At 42.6% G+C, this 17,231-nt stretch overlaps 1 protein-coding gene across 1 annotated transcript in view; it reads left to right on the plus strand.

Moving 5' to 3' along the window:
- The window catches only part of MDFIC2 (MyoD family inhibitor domain containing 2), a 41,782-nt gene extending 24,964 nt beyond the window's left edge, over window positions 1-16,818 (plus strand). Inside the window, exons 3-5 of the mRNA XM_035099414.2 lie at window positions 3,914-3,982; window positions 8,100-8,315; window positions 16,559-16,818. Of these exons, the coding sequence (XP_034955305.1) occupies window positions 3,914-3,982; window positions 8,100-8,315; window positions 16,559-16,818 (545 nt within the window). The remainder of the gene's footprint in view (window positions 1-3,913; window positions 3,983-8,099; window positions 8,316-16,558) is intronic.
- The last annotated feature ends 413 nt before the right edge of the window (window positions 16,819-17,231 follow it).

Genomic DNA, 17,231 nt, shown 5'->3' on the forward strand with positions numbered 1-17,231 from the left:
GCCATCTCCTCTCTCTCTCTCTCTCTCTCTCTCTCTCTCTCTCTCTCTCTCTCTCTCTCTCTCTCTCTCATCTCTCCACTTTTTATTTTGTATGAAGCCTGGCTACAAAATGTCTTCCAAGAGAGATATTTCTTTATTTGAAAAAAGGGGGCGGAGGAGATGAGACGGAAGAGCTCCAAATGTCAGCCCTACCATATATTTATTCTAATACTTCCAGTAGCTGAGACCTATTAAAAAGATACATATTTTCAAAACAGGTTTAACCTTCTGTGTCTAAAGTGTCTACCTTTAATACTTTTAACATGTCACACTGTAAGATGCGCAAAGTTAACATGCTCTTTTAAAAAAAGGAAAAGAAAGAAAGAAAAAGAAAAATCAAATGGATGCAACAGAGATTACTCCAGAAAGCCAAAGTTATACACATGGTATCTGATGCATATTGTCTGTCGGAGGGTTTTAACTTATGGGACAAGAACTGATAAGTGAGCAAAAATAGAAAAATCCACTTGTAGCTAAGACAGCCATATAGGTTCATATGTGTCTCGGTTTTACTTGGATGTTGGTCCTTGCACATTACAGGCATTACATATTATATGAACATTATATAACTGGGGTTTATGCATACAGATGGGCAATGCAACACAATGGAACACCAGAGTTGGACACTTATCTTTTTAATTTGAATTTCAGCTTTTCATACATAGAACATAGATGAATTTCTTAATAAAATGAAGCCATTTTTGTCAGACAATTTCTTTGCAATCTATTATTATTATTATTATTATTATTATTATTATTATTATTATTATTATTATTATTTAAAAAACAGCAATTTTTGCCTTTTGGGTCACTTTTGGCTATGGTGCTCTTATCACATACAAAAGCTGGGACCTTTCCTCTTTGGAAACTAAACATGCTTGGGCTATTCATCAGAAAGATGGGAATAATTTGAAAGGCCAAGTTTTATGGGGGGGGGGGGGAAGGTGGTTTCTGAGGATACATTCATGTGCACAGGATATAGTTTAATAACAATGATGTTAATGGAAAGGAATGGGGTGTGAGATTTGGATGGGGACAAAGTGCCTGGCCATCATATTATAACAAACCACCCTGTGATGCTTGGATGAAGGGCACTATAAAAATTTAATAAATAATAAAAATAAAAGTTAAAAGTCCACCAAAAACATTCTAATCTACCCAGTCACTCATATATGAACTTAAAACGCGAGATCAAAAATTCACTTCCGATTAAATGTTCCTTTCAAAGATCACACCATCAGCTCTTCCCTGTTACTGCATTAGCAAATCCAGTAAGCTCAAACCAATGTGAATTACTCATACATCATCATAAATCAAAAGAGAAGATGTTTGCATGGCTTAATGATGTCATAAGCAACCCATAGTATATTTATAGGCTCGTACAGTTTCCTGCTTCTATGCTACTAAAATAAACACTTTCCAAACCCCCTAACATCCTTTTGCTTCAATATAGGAAACAGAAAGGTTGTGAGTGTATGAGGGGGGGGGAATCACAATTTGTTTTCAATTTCAGATCACAACCATATCTTTATTTCAGTCTTCTAGTTTCTGTTGGAGTTTGTTTTTTCTATTTTCTTTGCACCATGTGCAATATGTAGCTTACAGAATTTCACAGGTAATCAGTCCGAATACGAGACCAGTGCATTGCTTATGTGCTCACACACATGTCTTTTACCTCTTTCTCACACATGCACATTACATGCATACACACTTGAATTGTAATTTGTAGCCAAGTATTTTCTGGAAATTTGGTGTATCCATGTAATGATGCTGGTTGCTTTCTTACGAGTAAGATGCTCCAAACTATGTGCTTGGTTTTTACAGAGTTTTTTTTTTTAATATACATATGTACAAGTCAGAGCATCAAAATCCATGACTGTTCTAATCTGATTCAGAATCCAGAAGCACGCCCCGTCGGGACTTCCTCCAACAGAACGCCCTTGGCACCTTGAATCTCCTCCTCTGCTCCCTCCTCTTTTCATACCTGCCAAGTTCCGGCCTGAGAAATAAGGGACTGGGCCAGAAGTAGCAGGCCGGAAGTAGCGCTGTTGCCATTTTGGAACTGGGTGGAGCATGTTCAGAAGCGACTTTTGATGCTGCTCTGTCCTGTTCCAAAATGGCCACCGCACCAGAAGTCGCGCTGCAGCCATTTTGGAACTGGGCAAAGCAGCATCAAAAGTCGCTTCTGAGCATGCTCTGCCCAGTTCCAAAATGGCCGCCGCGCCAGAATAAACCGGGAACAAACAAAAAAATCCGTTTTTTTCGGCTGGGAACAGCTGGAAAAACGGGGGTTTCCCGGGGAATACAGGAGACTTGGCAGCTATGCCTCTCCCCCCCCTTTGCTCTTGGGGAGATAGGGCTGGTGGAGTGCCCTCTCCACCAGAGTTGCTTAGCTGAGGGGCCGGCGCTGTGGTCCAACCCCTCCAGCCTTCCCTCTGGAAACCTGGCACCCTCTGCATCCCCAAGGGTCTGCACCGCTGTCTGAGCCCCAGCCCCACCCTCTGAAGGATGCTGCGAGATGCTAGCATCCCGGGCTCCGTCTCCATCGGAGAGCCCTTGTCCCAACTTCCTGGACTCTCTGCTGACCCCTGGTGGTCCCCTGACAATCCACAGTGGTTTTCTGGTTTTCTGTGAACATATGTCACAATCTGACAAGTGGAAGCAGGTGGAAGCAAACTTGCAGGTGCAAGTAGAAGTGATTTTGAGCCCAATTCAAAGTGCTAGGTTTGACTTATAAAGCCTTACAAACAATACCTCACAGATCACCTCTCCCTGTATGAGGCTACTTGGACACTGAGATCTATATCTGAAGCCCTTCTCTGCCTCAAGAGAATGGACCTTTTCCTTGGTGGTCCCCTGATTGTGGTATGCTCACCCAGGGAGGATTTATCATCCTTGCCATTGGGCAATATTGGTTGGTTGCTTGCTTGGTATTAAGCATTTGGACAGCACTATTGGTTTTTGGTGGTTGAAAAATTCAAGTAAGTGGATTTCAAAGGACAGCTGTGTTTTGACTCACCTGCTGTTTCAGGAAGTGCAACTTTGATAGATTTGGCTACAGATGAGACCTGAATCAAATCAGATGAGACCTCCCATCTATAATCCAGAAAGGTCTAGAGCAGGCATCCCCAAACTTTGGCCCTCCAGATAAAACTCCAGACTACAATTCCCATCTTCCCCGGCCACTGGTCCTGTTAGCTAGGGATCATGGGAGTTGTAGGCCAAAACATCTGGAGGGCCGCAGTTTGGGGATGCCTGGTCTAGAGTCTAGAACAGGGGTGGCTAAGCTGTGGCCATCTATATTTTTGTAGAATCAAAGAATAATAGAATTGTACAGTTGGAAAGGACCGTGAAGATTATCTCGCCCAATCCCCTGCACACATGGCCATCCAACCTCTGCTTAAAAACCTCCAGTGAAGGAGAGTCCAACTCCTTCTGAGGGAGTTTGTTTCACTGTTGAATAGCTCTTACTGTCAGAAAGTTCTTCCTGGTATTTAGCTGGAATCTCCTTGCTTGTCACTTGAACCCATTGGTTGAACTCCAACTCCCAGCAGTGTAGCCAATGCTCAGGAATGATGGATTCAGCAAGATCTGGAGGGCTACTGAGCAGCCAATCCTGCCCTAGACAAAAGTTGCCATGGGGTTGCTATTGCCTTGGCCAAAAGTACTTCCCCCTTGAGGCAGAAGAGTTGCCCCAGAATAACAAAATGAATGTGCTGAAGGAACATTAATGGGTGTAAAAATAATATTTCACCCAATAAGCCCTCCCTGTCTTATTACAAATACGTAGTTGCTACTCTGAAGTATTATGTTCTTAATGAATGACCCCTGAATAACATTTGTTGATTGTATCCTTGTTTGATTTTCCACCAAGACAGTTGCACCAACTCCCTTCCTCTGCAAGTTCTCCCTATTGTAATTCTGAATACAGCAGATCATTCAGGTAAGATTCTGTTTGTGGAAACACATGAAGAATTGTGTAGCATTGTGTAGCATTGTCCCACAAATAACGTCACCCATACATATCTTTTTTAAAAAAATTATTAAAATTTTCCAACAAAATTTACCATAATCAATACTAAATAATAATAAAAACCCACAAATTGCATTTAACATTTCTATCCACACCCCCCCCCCGGCTTCCCCCAACTTCCCGTTTGGGTTTATCACTTACTCATTTCTTCTGCGTGTAGTTTTCTATACCTTATATATTGAAATTGAAATCATACCTTATTGACACATTCTTAACATTTTACCCTCATATTTATATTTTCTATTTGTATTTGTTAATTGTAAGTGTCTTAATCAAATCCTTAATCACTCATACATACCTAAAGCCTAAGCTTGCATCTATATCAATCTTACTTACCTTCCAAGTCCTGGACTGCAGAATCCGGGACCGGCAGCCGTGAGACACCGGAAGTTGCGTCGACGTAACTTCCGGTGTTGCTTTGCCCTTCTATGGGCACCAAAAATGGCCGCCGCCGGCTTCGAAAGTCGCTTCTACGCATGTCAGGAAGTGTGTCAATGCAACTTCCGGTGTCGCTCCGCCCATCTATGGGCACCAAAAATGGCCGCCGCCGACACCGGAAGTCGCGTCTATGCACTTCCGGACATGCGTAGATGTGACGTTTGAAGCCGGCGGCGGCCGTTTTTGGTGCCCATAGAAGAGCAAATCGGAAAGAAAAAAAATGGCCGCCAGCAGGAGAAAATAACGGAGAAAAACGGGAGACGAAGTGATATGGGAAACCACCGGGAAAAGGTAAGTAAAATCAGGGTTTTCCCGGAGAAAACGGGATACTTGGCAGCTATGCAATCTTAGGACATTATTGAAACAGTTGATTGTTTTCATACCTCCTCCTTTTTAGCTATAAAGAAGGTAACCACCATTCTGGATGAATATCTGGCAGAAGAGAATCATACTCTCAGTAAAGATTGATAGATGATATTGCTGCTGCAATCAGACAGTAACAAAACTCCTAAAGTGTGGAATCTTTTTGAGAAGTGTTGCAAGCTTAGTTGTCTCAGAGGCTGTTCATGTGGTCGCTGTAGGCCTTGAAGCAATATCTGATATGAAGTGCATTGCCTCCCTGCATCCAATTATCAACTCAGAGATGAAGAAAGTATTAAGCTGTAGTTAGCTACCCTCTCTTCACCCTAAGGTCCCAGGGTGGGTCACAACAATTAAAACACAACGTTAAAAACAGTTTAAAGCAACTTAGAAATAAGGTGATTATCCCTTTCAGACATCAGAAAGTGTCCTTCTGGAGAATTATTTGCAGACTAGGTACCAGAAGCTGAAGACAAACTAAGTGGTATAGATGTTCTTGGTTTCCTATAGTCTTAATTTCCAAAGAAAAGGGAGTGGGGAGGCTGTCTCTCGTAGCAGAGTGAGATTTTAAACACAGTTTAAAAAGTGAATCCGTAAGTGACTGTGGAGGTCAATTCTGGATCCACACGTCCTTCCAATGGAGACATTGGTTTCCGGGTGGGAGTTGATCACGGTGAGGATTTGCCAAAAGTGCCTTCCTCTTAGCACATTACTCCCTTTTGTCTTCAAAGTCCATGACACCATTGGTAAAAGCTGATCTCCAACTGGAGCACTCGCAGGCCAGTGTTTCCCAGTTGTCAGTGTTTATACTACATTTTTAAAGATTTTCCTTGAGAGAGTCTTTAAACCTCTTTTGTTGACCACCAGCATCACGCTTTCCATTTTTAAGTTGCACAACTCTTTATATTAATTTGTTTACTGATTTGCTGCATTTCTACGTGGCTCTTCATTTTAGCAGTCACATTAAAGCAACAATTAAAATAGACAATAAAACCATTCATAAAACTATAATTCTGATCAAAACCAACCAAACTTCTCTAGCAAATAGGTTAAAGCTAGTTTCAGCTGGACATAGCAGACCTCAAAGTCCAGGGTGGGGAAAAAATATGTGTGCCCCAGTAAGGAAGGCTTTGAAATATGCTTAAAGTCATATCAAGGTGCCACTTAGTTCAAGTATTGTTTTGCTGACTCCTGTCAGCAAAGGGAAGCAGATCTGACTCCTGAGTTTGCAGACTGTTATTGCAGACCATTAAGCTGGACTGTGTGCTCTGATTGTTAGAAACTGGCGTTTGGAATTGAACATCCTGGCTACATTTAATTGTAACTTAAATCATTGTTGCGCTAACATTTAAACTGTCCATTAATAATAGCAAAAAAAGCATTATATATTTTGCATGTTTATTAGACTTCATTCATTTCATCCCCTGCCCCCCAAAGCTTTGCACCTTTTATCATAGCCATAGAATACTGGACTCTAAATGAAAGAGGTAACCATGTGATTTCATGCCGGCCTGCTTTCCTTTATATTTCTGTAGGCACGTTCTGCAATCATTAGATTGATAAAAGACACAATGTAGATGGGCCCATGGCTGAGTTGAGGGTAATTGCATAAAAATATGAAATGGAGACCTATAATTGTGCAATGCTTTCTCTCGACTACAATGTTTTCTGGAAGACAGGATCCTGCTTGTCATAGCAAGTTGCTTGTTATGGCGATTGTACTAGGACTTGATCTTGCTGTAACAAGACACGTATAACATTACTTAGTGGAAGCTTTTCAGAATAAGAGCCTGACAGTAAAATGCACTCTATTTTCATTCTTGAACAAACAAAAGTCCTTGAATGGCAGCTTTTTTCTTACCCTTTCCTTTGAGGGTGTTGTAATGGGGAATTCAGGTTAAATCTATGCCTTTTATACTTCTCATTTTGATTTCCTCTCCAATAGCACTTGAAGGATAAAACTCAGCTTGTTGCACAGGGCAGCTTGTGGATACAGCAAATGCTAATCTAGCATTTACTGATTATTTCCTTCTGATTCTCTCCGTCTAGTGCTATTGAATGCTCAAGTGCATTTCTTGGGCCATAGTGGGAACACTGGAAATTGCACAGAATTTGAGGGTGTGCTTTAAAAGGGCGGGGGGAGTTACACTTTAAATTGAGGATAGCTAAATTTTCCCACAGCCAAATTGTTCTTACCTGTGCATCTTCTAAAAACAATGACTGGAAGGGTCTCTGGGACTTGGCCTCAAAGGAACAGGAGCAATATATGACTGTGTGCAAATGAAATGGATCTGAGGGGAAATCTAGTTGAAGCTTCCTTGCTTAATTTGTAAGAGGTGCCTGGTTAAGAGCCTGAACTTCTGAGTCAATTCCCTGTTTCCTAATCCCAGGACATCTCTAAGTCAAAGTTTGCTAGCCTCGTGATCCTTGTCTATATGTCAGTGAGTAACAAGATGTATAGCTTATTGTTCTGTTGTGTTTTGTGATTAGGGTTGCCAGGTCTGCTTCCAAAAAATAGTGGACAAGCGGGGGGGGGGGGTTTAAATTAAATTATATATTTTCTTATTTGCTGCTGCTCCTGCGCGTCAGGAACAGGAAGAGGCGTCTTTTTCTTTCGCGCCTCTCCCTTTTGTTCTCCCCGCGAGTCAGGAACAGGCGGGGCAGAACTCCGGCAAGAGGCGCCTCCCCCCCCCCATTTTTTAAATGTCTTGTGAAATAATTGAGTAGAATTAATAATTTTTTGGGAGAATCGAGTTCAATGGGTATTCGATCTTTGTCTTATTCTTACTTATGAAAAAAAAAGACAGAACGTGATTCTCCTATCCTTATTCTCTTAGACTGTACAGCTTTAGATTACGTACCATTTCATCATAAAGCTTTTGAATAAAAAAAGTCCACTATTTTGTGGGAAAAAAATAGTGAACATAATGTGAAAAAAAGCGGACTGTCCGCTCAAATAGTGGACACCTGGCAACCTTATTTGTGATGATGGTGATTATTTAAATAAACAGCCTTGATTTTTTTTCAATAAAAGGGCAGCATTAAAATGTTTCTGCATTACAAAAATATATATGAGCCCATGATAGCTACAGCAGCAACTACCTGAACCTTGTCATTTCGTTGATGGCATTGGGACATTGCATACGACATGTGTGCTATACTGTACATATTGGAGCAATCTCTAAATGTCTCAGCTTCCTGACCATTTTTATTATCTTCCCCACTCTAGAAAATCAGCTAGCAATTAAGGATGAGAAGCCTATGAAAGGTATTGTTCTCAGCTCAGTCTCAGAATTCGGCATCCCAGATGTGCCATCCAAGGACACCAAAAATGAAAGAAAACTGTCAGAATCTAGTGCATCTACACTGTCGTCCCTGGAGAAATGCAGGACACAGTTCAGCTACCTTGAAGATGATGCATCAGTCCACGAGAGGGACAGTAATGGTACGTTTTGAAAACAGCGCAGAGCCCTAGACGTAATCCATTTAAATGCTCTGTACACAAACACACATATACTCACGAGGAAGGGATTGAGATTGTGAGAGGGATCATGAACGATGACGTTGCTCACTGGGAGAGGTGAGGCAGCTGCAACGTCAGGGCTGCATGGAGCCAATGCAACGTCAGGGCTGCATGGAGCCAATGCAACGTCAGGGCTGCATGGAGCCAATGCAGTGCTTCTGCTGGAGCGCTGTGCAGCCCTGACCTCACTGCTGCCTTTCCCCTTTATGCCAGGAGGCTATTGCTGCAGCTTTGCCCCAATAATAGAGCCCCTCTTTCCACCATTAGAAAGAGTGAGGCAGCCACCTTAGGTGGCAAGTGCTTAGGGAACATGCATGTGTGTGAGAGAGGGGGGGGTTCCATCTGCTGCTCGCCAACACATGAAGACCTCAAGGCCAAAATGATATCCAGCCCTTCTTAAGACGTTATCGTTATCATCCTATCTCCTGGCATTTCCATTGTGAAAAGAAAAGTGGTCCTGTTCTGAGTTGGGGCTGCATCTGCTTTCCACTGCTCCTGACTGGCCCTACATTTCTGGTTCCTGAGGCTACATTTTGCCACCAGGTTCTTCTTCGGTACTTCGTGTTCACATAAGCACGTTGTGTGGGAACATCAAGTTTCCATTTTTTTGCTCAGCTACAAGAATTGTGCTGCCATTCTCTGGTGAGTGAGTGATGAGCTCAGCCTTGCTCACAACCCTGGAACTGCAGGGGGCATGGAGTTCCTGCCCACGGTTACAAAATGCTCCCCGCCCCATTTCCACCGTCAACAAGCCTGCCACCAGGTGTAGCAATGGGGCAGGAGGAAAGGGCTGAGTTTATACCCCACCCGTTTATACCCCACCCATCTGGCTGGGTTTCCCCAGCCACTCTGGGCGGCTGCCAACAGAATATTAAACACACGATAAAACATCAAACATTAAAAGCTCCCCTAAACAGGGTTTGCCTTCAGATGTCTTCTAAAAGTCAGATAGTTGTTTATTTCCTTGGCATCTGATGGGAGGGAGTTCCACAGGGAGGGTGCCACTACTGAGAAGACCCTCTGCATGGTTCCCTGTAACCTCACTTCTCGCAGTGAGGGAACTGCCAGAAGGCCCTCTGCGCTGGACCTCAGTGTCCGGGCTGAACAATGGGGGTGGAGATGCTCCTTCAGGTATACTGGGCCGAGACTGTTTAGGGCTTTAAAGGTCAGACACCAACACTTCAAATTGTGCTCAGAAACGTATTAAGACTGATTTAATAGTTCAAAACAAACAAACAAACAAAATCCAGCATTTCACTGTATTTACTGTTGGCCATTACCATGTGATCTATGTCTTAACATGGGTATTGGATTGCTCCAGAATGTGGCACCAATCCTGACAGCCTTGTTCCTAATTTCCATCTGACTTTCACTTTTTACCCATACCCCGAGTTGCCACCCAATATTATGTAAACCCTTGTCTGTAAACCCTGGAGGTCCTCTGCCAGTCAGTGTAGGCAATACTGAGATAAATGGACCCACGGCCTCACTCAGCATAAGGCAGCTCCATGTGTTTTTGACACCTACTGTATTTACGTGAATCCAATGTGCCATCAAATCTAATGCGCACCTCAATTTTCAAAACCTTTAAACCAAAAAAAGTATTTGCTATGCCAGCGGTGTTTTTCAAGCTTGCAATCGAATCTAATGTGCCATCAAATCTAATGTGCAGCCTGATTTTCGCGACCTAATTGTACCCCAAAAAGGTGCACATTACATTTGAGTAAATACGGTATAAAGTTGCAAGTCTGTTGTGCTATGGAAGCCCAGCGCGCCTTAGCTCCTGCAGAGTGGTGTGCCTTTGTTTATACTGCCTCTAATTCCTTAATTTTAAACATTCACAGTCCAGAGGCATGAAATGCCCCAGTATAACATCTGGGAAGTGTTTGGCCCTTGGATGAAAAGTTGCTGATGTTGCAATTTATAAAGCAGCCTTGGAAGGGATTGCCATCAAATAGATGGATCTTGTCACATCTATCATATTAATGATCCTTGAACGAAGAAGTACTAAGTACAGATCAGCACAATAAACCACAATGCTCCAAAGCAACCATTAGGGTCGCATCTATTTTATGACTGATCTCTCGCAATAATTGGAATTCTCCTATCTCCCGTAACAGGAAAACATTTAACCGTTGTGGCAAGTATTAAGGGAACGGGCTCAGCAAATGTAGATGCCCTCTACCAAACATAGCCTCGTGGACCGCTTAATTTAAACCACAGCAAAGATCATTATCAACATGTTCAGCTTATCAAACGTGGATCTCTGGCTAAAACATGTTGCCTCTGAGTGCTTGCAACAATTCACACATACCTGAAAGCACCTATTGATTTCCAGAGAGAGCTTGTGCACATGCTTCAAACACTGTTACTTTGCAAGGGGGTGGGGGCTTAGAACCTTCTCTGCCTTTCACCCAGCGGCTTTCACTTTACGGTAACTTAAATTGAAGGGACAGCTCCGTACACACAAATGGATCCACTAATGGACACACATCTTAACCGCTGAATAACAATGACTAGTGAAATCCGGTTATACAGAAGCACTAGGGAAGCATCAAAGTGTGTGTGCGTGTAAGTAACTCTAGAACAGGAGAATTATATAATGCTCTCCGTTGCATTCGGCTGCTCTCACTTTAAGTTGCAGCAAGTGGGGTGGAAATCATTAACCAGAGGCATGTGACAAATCAATCAGGAGGCAGATTTAGCCTACCTTTAATGAAACATGGGGGTAAATGATAATTATCTTGAGATAAAACATTACCTCGGGGTTAAACCTTTCAAAATTGCAATGCATGCAGAAGGGGGAAAACTTAAATCTTTGTTTTAGAGACAGTCACTAAAATGCAATTAATACACAACACAAGAGCCAAAATAGTGCATTTTTGTTGAAGTCGGGCATGTAGCCCAGCACTTCAATTGGAAGCAAGAAGGCAACTCACTTTCCAGCCCAGCAACATCATTGGAAAAATCCTACATCAATGTTGTACGTTTGGATCAGGTTACAATGCAGCACAAATCAAGCATGGATTGACAGCCAAGAGCCACCGAGAGCATGGAAATGTAGGGTGAAGTCAGACCAGCAGTATTATTAAATATAGTTCTTTTTGTAATAATTAATCTACCAATGGAGAGGTGAGGTCATTGTTCTTATTGAGATAAATGCAATAACGTCTTCCCTTTTTTGCGAGCAGTCTGGATAGCAGAAGAGAAAACAGAAGGGTTGCATCTGCGTTGCTGTAATTTGTGGCTAATTTATTTTCAAATATATATAAATGAATGCATATAAATGGATGCTTAATTGCTAATATCTATTATTTATTATACATCGCCCACTTAAAATGAGGGGAAGGGGGAAGCAAAAAGGCTCATACATGCAGATTTTGCAAAATATGTCCTCTCCATTAGCACGGTTTCATGGCGTGTGCTCTGATGGGGATTTAAAAGCATCTTTAGTGTACGGCACGGTCTATGTGCTAAAACATTACTTTATTATTAAAATGTTGTGCTTTTTGTGTGGTACTTCCCCCCGAATAATGGGCAAAGTCTTAAGAGCAATATCCATTCTCTGATTAAAATTATGCAGATGCCAACAAGGTTAATAAACTGAAGATCGTGCATATTATTAGGAAAACAGAGCTTACATTTCAAGTAAGAACTGAAAAGATCCCTAATTGATGAGTAATTTCAAATTTGATATTCCTTCTATCTTGGTGCAAAAGGGTGGGGGGTGGGGATGGAAGAATTTCATAAATATATAGTACCTAAAAGAGAAGAGCCTTAATTACACCATGGACTACTGGATAAAATGATTACATTTTCTACACTGTAAATTCATACAATTAAATGCAGCAGTGTCACCTTATAAAATGTTTCAATTTGATAATTATTTCAGTTCATTTACTCAGAAAAAATACAAGCATGAATTTACTAAGTATCTCCCAAATCTAGTCATTTTCATTCTCCGGGACTGACTTGGAAGTTACTTTTGCTTGTCTGAACTTAAATAGATCCCTGACAAATTTAGATAACTATTAAAATTGATAATATTATGGGTGATAGCTTACTAATAGAAATTAATTCAATGCTGTGCTTCTAGGGTTATTACCTGATATTGTAAAACTACATTTTAATATAACATTTGGGATGTTTAAGGAAGCTTTCGCATGGCTCTTATTATTTTTTTAAGTACTTGGGGATGAAATTCTTGTTTAATACTGCTCGCTGCGTTAAAGAGATTGTGATGTATAATGAGACTTCTATGCATAAATGCACATCAAAGTGTGATTACAGATCACAATTAAGCAAGTGGCAAGACGGTGTAGTGTGCATATCGCCACTTGGCAATCTCTATATCCCTGCAAGCAGCGGGAGACTATACCATTTGCCTGCTTCTTCAGTTGCACAAAGGTGCAGATGTCCGTTAAAATTCTTCTAACCACTTTGCAGGGTAGTGCAGATTAGCCAACTTAACAGAACGTTAATGTGCCCATTATGGCGGTCTCATTATTGACTCCTAAACAAATAAAAAAGAGGACTTGACATATTCTCACTGATGTGAGAAGATGCAATATATACACTCTGTCTATGTAGAGCCGGTGGCATAGTGGTTAGAGTGGCATACTAGGACCTGTGAAACGAGAGTTCAGCCATGAACCTCATTGGGTGACCTTGGGACAGGCACTTAATTTCAGCCCTACCTCATAGCTGCCAAGTTTTCCCTTTTCTCGCGAGGAAGCCTATTCAGCATAAGGGAAAATCCCTTTTAAAAAAAGGGATAACTTGGCAGCTATGCCCTACCTACCTCATGGGGTTATTGCAGGCATCCCCAAACTGCGGCCCTCCAGATGTTTTGGCCTACAACTCCCATGATCCCTAGCTAACAGGACCAGTGGTCAGGGAAAATGGGAATTGTAGTCCAAAACATCTGGAGGGCCGAAGTTTGGGGATACCTGGGTTATTGTAAGGATATAATGGGACGGGGGAAGAACAATTCTATTTTATTTATTTATTTAATTTATACACCGCCCTATACCCGGAGGTCTCAGGGCTGTTCACAAACAAGATCACAAAATCTTGCAGACTGAAGAAGAGTGGGGAAAAGAGAAACGAAGAGAGATCAAAACTGATTGGTTCGTCCATTCCTAGTGAGAGAACCAAACTGATGTGGGTGCGATCTAGTGCACAGTTCAGCAACATTAAGCTAATTTAACTGTGTCCTGGATGTCACTCTTAACTGCAATTATTTATTTATTTATTTATTTACACCCCGCCCATCTGGCTGGGTTTCCCCCACCACTCTGGGCGGCTTCCAACAAATACCAAAATACATTAAAATATCACAGATTTAAAAACTTCCCTAAACAGGGCTGCCTTTAGGTGTTTTCTAAATGTCAGGTAGTGGTTTATCTCCTTGATGGGAGGGCGTTCCACAGGGCGGGCGCCACTACCGAGAAGGCCCTCTGCCTGGTTCCCAGTAGCTTTGCTTCTCGCAGTGAGGGAACCACCAGAAGGCCCTCGGCGCTGGATCTCAGTGTTCGGGCTAAATGATGGGGGTGGAGACGCTCCTTCAGGTATCCTGGACCGAGGCCGTTTAGGGCTTTAAAGGTCAGCACCAACACTTTGAATTGTGCTCGGAAACTTACTGGGAGCCAATGTAGGTCTCGGCGGCCACTCCCAGTCACCAGTCTAGCTGCCGCATTCTGGATTAATTGCAGTTTCCGGGTCACCTTCAAAGGTAGCCCCACGTAGAGCACATTGCAGTAGTCCAAGCGGGAGATAACTAGAGCATGCACCACTCCGGTGAGACAGTCTGCGGGCAGGTAGGGTCTCAGCCTGCATACCAGATGGAGCTGATAGACAGCCGCCCTGGACACAGCCTGTGGCTCCATGGACAGCTGTGAGTCCAAAATGACTCCCAGGCTGCGCACCTGGTCCTTCAGTGGCACAATGACCCCATTCAGGACCATGGAGTCCCCCACACCCGCCCTCCCCCTGTCCCCCAAAAACAGTACTTCTGTCTTGTCAGGATTCAACCTCAATCTGTTAGCCGCCATCCATCCTCCAACTGCCTTCAAGCACTCACACAGGACCTTCACCGCCTTCACAGGTTCTGATTTAAAAGAGAGATAGAGTTGGGTGTCATCTGCATACTGATGAACACCCAGCCCAAACCCCCTGATGATCTCTCCCAGCGGCTTCATATAGATGTTAAAAAGCAGGGGGGAGAGGACGGAACCCTGAGGCAACCCCACAGGTGAGAGCCCAGGGGTCTGAACACTCATCCCCCCCACCACCACTTTCTGAACATGGCCCAGGAGGAAGGAGCAGAACCACTGTATGACAGTGCCCCCAGCTCCCAACCCCTCTAGACAGTCCAGAAGGATCTTATGGTCGATTGTGTCAAAGGCCGCTGAGAGATCCAGCAGAACTAGGAAACAGCTCTCACCTTTGTCCCTAGCCCTCCGGAAACCATCAACCAGCGCGACCAAGGCAGTTTCAGTCCCATGATGAGGCCTGAATCCCAAATTCAAAAGATGGTGTAGTGGTTAAGAGCAGTAGACTCGTAATTTGGGGAACCGGGTTTGCGTCCTTGCTCCTCCACATGCAGCTGCTGGGTGACCTTGGGCTAGTCACACTTCTCTGAAGTCTCCCAACCCCACTCACCTCACTGAGTGTTTGTTGTGGGGGAGGAAGGGAAAGGAGATTGTTAGCTGCTTTGAGTCTCCTTCGGGTAGTGATAAAGCGGGATATCAAATACAAACTACTACTACTCCTCCTCTTCTTCTTCTTCTTCTTCTTCTTCTTCTTCTTCTTCTTCTTCTTCTTCTTCTTCTTCTTCTTCTTCTTCTTCCTTTTGTGATAATCCTTGCCATCGTAGCAGTCACAGCCCTTATAAAAAAGTTACAATGGTACCTTGGTTCTCAGACTTAATCCATTCCAGAAATCTGTTCCAAAACCAAAGTATTCTAAAACCAAGGCACGCTTTCCCATAGAAAGTAATGCAAAATGGATTAATTCATTCCAGACTTTAAAAAACAACCCCTAAAACAGCATTTTTACATGAATTTTACTATCTAATGAGACCGTTGATCCATAAAATGAAAGCAATAAACAATGTACTGCAGTCACACAAACAATCAATCAGTAACTGAACTGGGTTCCACACAGTCACAAAAACAAAACAAAAAAAGCCGCAAAAACAAAAACGCAAAATAAATATCAAAAACAGACAGGCCCCAGCGTAACACTCAAAATGGAAGTGTGGCACTTAAATCAGAAGCGAAACACTCAAAACGGATCACGTTCGGCTTATGAAAAAAGTTTGCAAACCGGAACACTTATTTCCAGGTTTGCAGTGTTTGCGGTCCAAGTTGAGTACCAAGGCGTTTGAGAACCAAGTTACCACTGTAATGGGCCCATTTAAGCTGCAAAGTGTACTGAATTTCTGCTCGATCCCTGCTTGATCCACACCTCTCAGATGCATGTGCAGAGTGCAGCATAGTTACTAATTAGGTTGTGATCATTTCAACACACTGAAATGTTGCTAGTAAAACATGCCTTTAAATGCGTATCACTACAGTGTTTGTAAAAGTTTGAGAGGGTTTTTCGCTTTAAAGAGGTGATAGATCTGGAAATGCAATGGAAGCACATTATGGGTAAGAAATATGTGAAAGTAACACAGAACGGATAGATTCGGACATCCCTAATTTGGAATAATTAAGGGATGTATGTGCATGTATACATACCGTGTTTCTCCGAAAATAAGACACCGTCTTATATTTATTTTTCCTCAAAACAACAACACTATGGCTTATTTTCAGAGGATGTCTTATTTTTTTTACTAAGTATGATACAGTTTAACCTACATGGTTAAACTGCCTATCACTATGGCTTATTTTCGGGGTTTGGCTTATATTCCTTGAATGCTTAAAAATCCTGCTATGTCTTATTTTATGGCTATGTCTTATTTTCGGAGAAACAGGGTAATAACACCTACAAGAGGCGCTCTGGATATCTGGAGCCCATATTAATTTACCGGTAGTTTCTGGTTGAGTTCGGGAAAGTGCAAGAAGTCTCTCTTTATCATGCACTGGATGGGCAGCCAATGTTCATGGATTTTTCCCTCCTGTGAATCTCACTCCTTGCTCTTCTCGTTTTGAAAACAGATGAATGTGCCACACTGATCCTGGCCTGCTTGTTCTGCCAGTTTTGGGACTTTCTGTTCATGTTGCCCGATGTCTGTGAAAATTGGTTGGCCAATGTGTGCTGCCCTTCCCATAGATATTACCAAACCTCAGGCGACGACTCAAACAACGGCGACTGCAGCTGTGATTGTGACATTGATTGCAGCATCCTTGAGTCTTGTCATGAAACCAGCGAGTGTCTGGAGCTGGCCCTGGAGATCTCTCAAGTCTGTTATCACTAATGTAAAACAGTTGGCGGCATGTCCAGGAACCACCCCTGCCGAAACAGACCTAGCTCCCCGAAGGATATACTCGTCTAAAGCAGAATAATAGCAGTAAATAATAAATAAACAACATGTATAAAGAGATCCTGTTTGCTAGCCAGGGTTGTGTCAATGCATCTGGTTATAAATCTTGTACATTCTGTATAGCAGCACAAAGAAGATTCTGTTTTTTTAAAGGATTTCCTAACTGCTGGAGCTGCGGGGCGTGGGGGGCGTGGAGGAGAGAACGGAAGCCATGAAATTGCCTTCAGAGTTTTGCAACAGATTTTATGAATTGTATGTTTGTTTGTTTTATTTAGAATGTTTTTCTGGCTGCCCAATCAGTGCATTTTTGCAGGGTTCTCAAAGAGTTCAAACAATGTACTAAAACA

Source organism: Zootoca vivipara, chromosome 2 (assembly GCF_965207765.1).
Source record: "Zootoca vivipara chromosome 2, rZooViv2.hap1.1, whole genome shotgun sequence".
Classification (NCBI taxonomy): domain Eukaryota; kingdom Metazoa; phylum Chordata; class Lepidosauria; order Squamata; family Lacertidae; genus Zootoca; species Zootoca vivipara.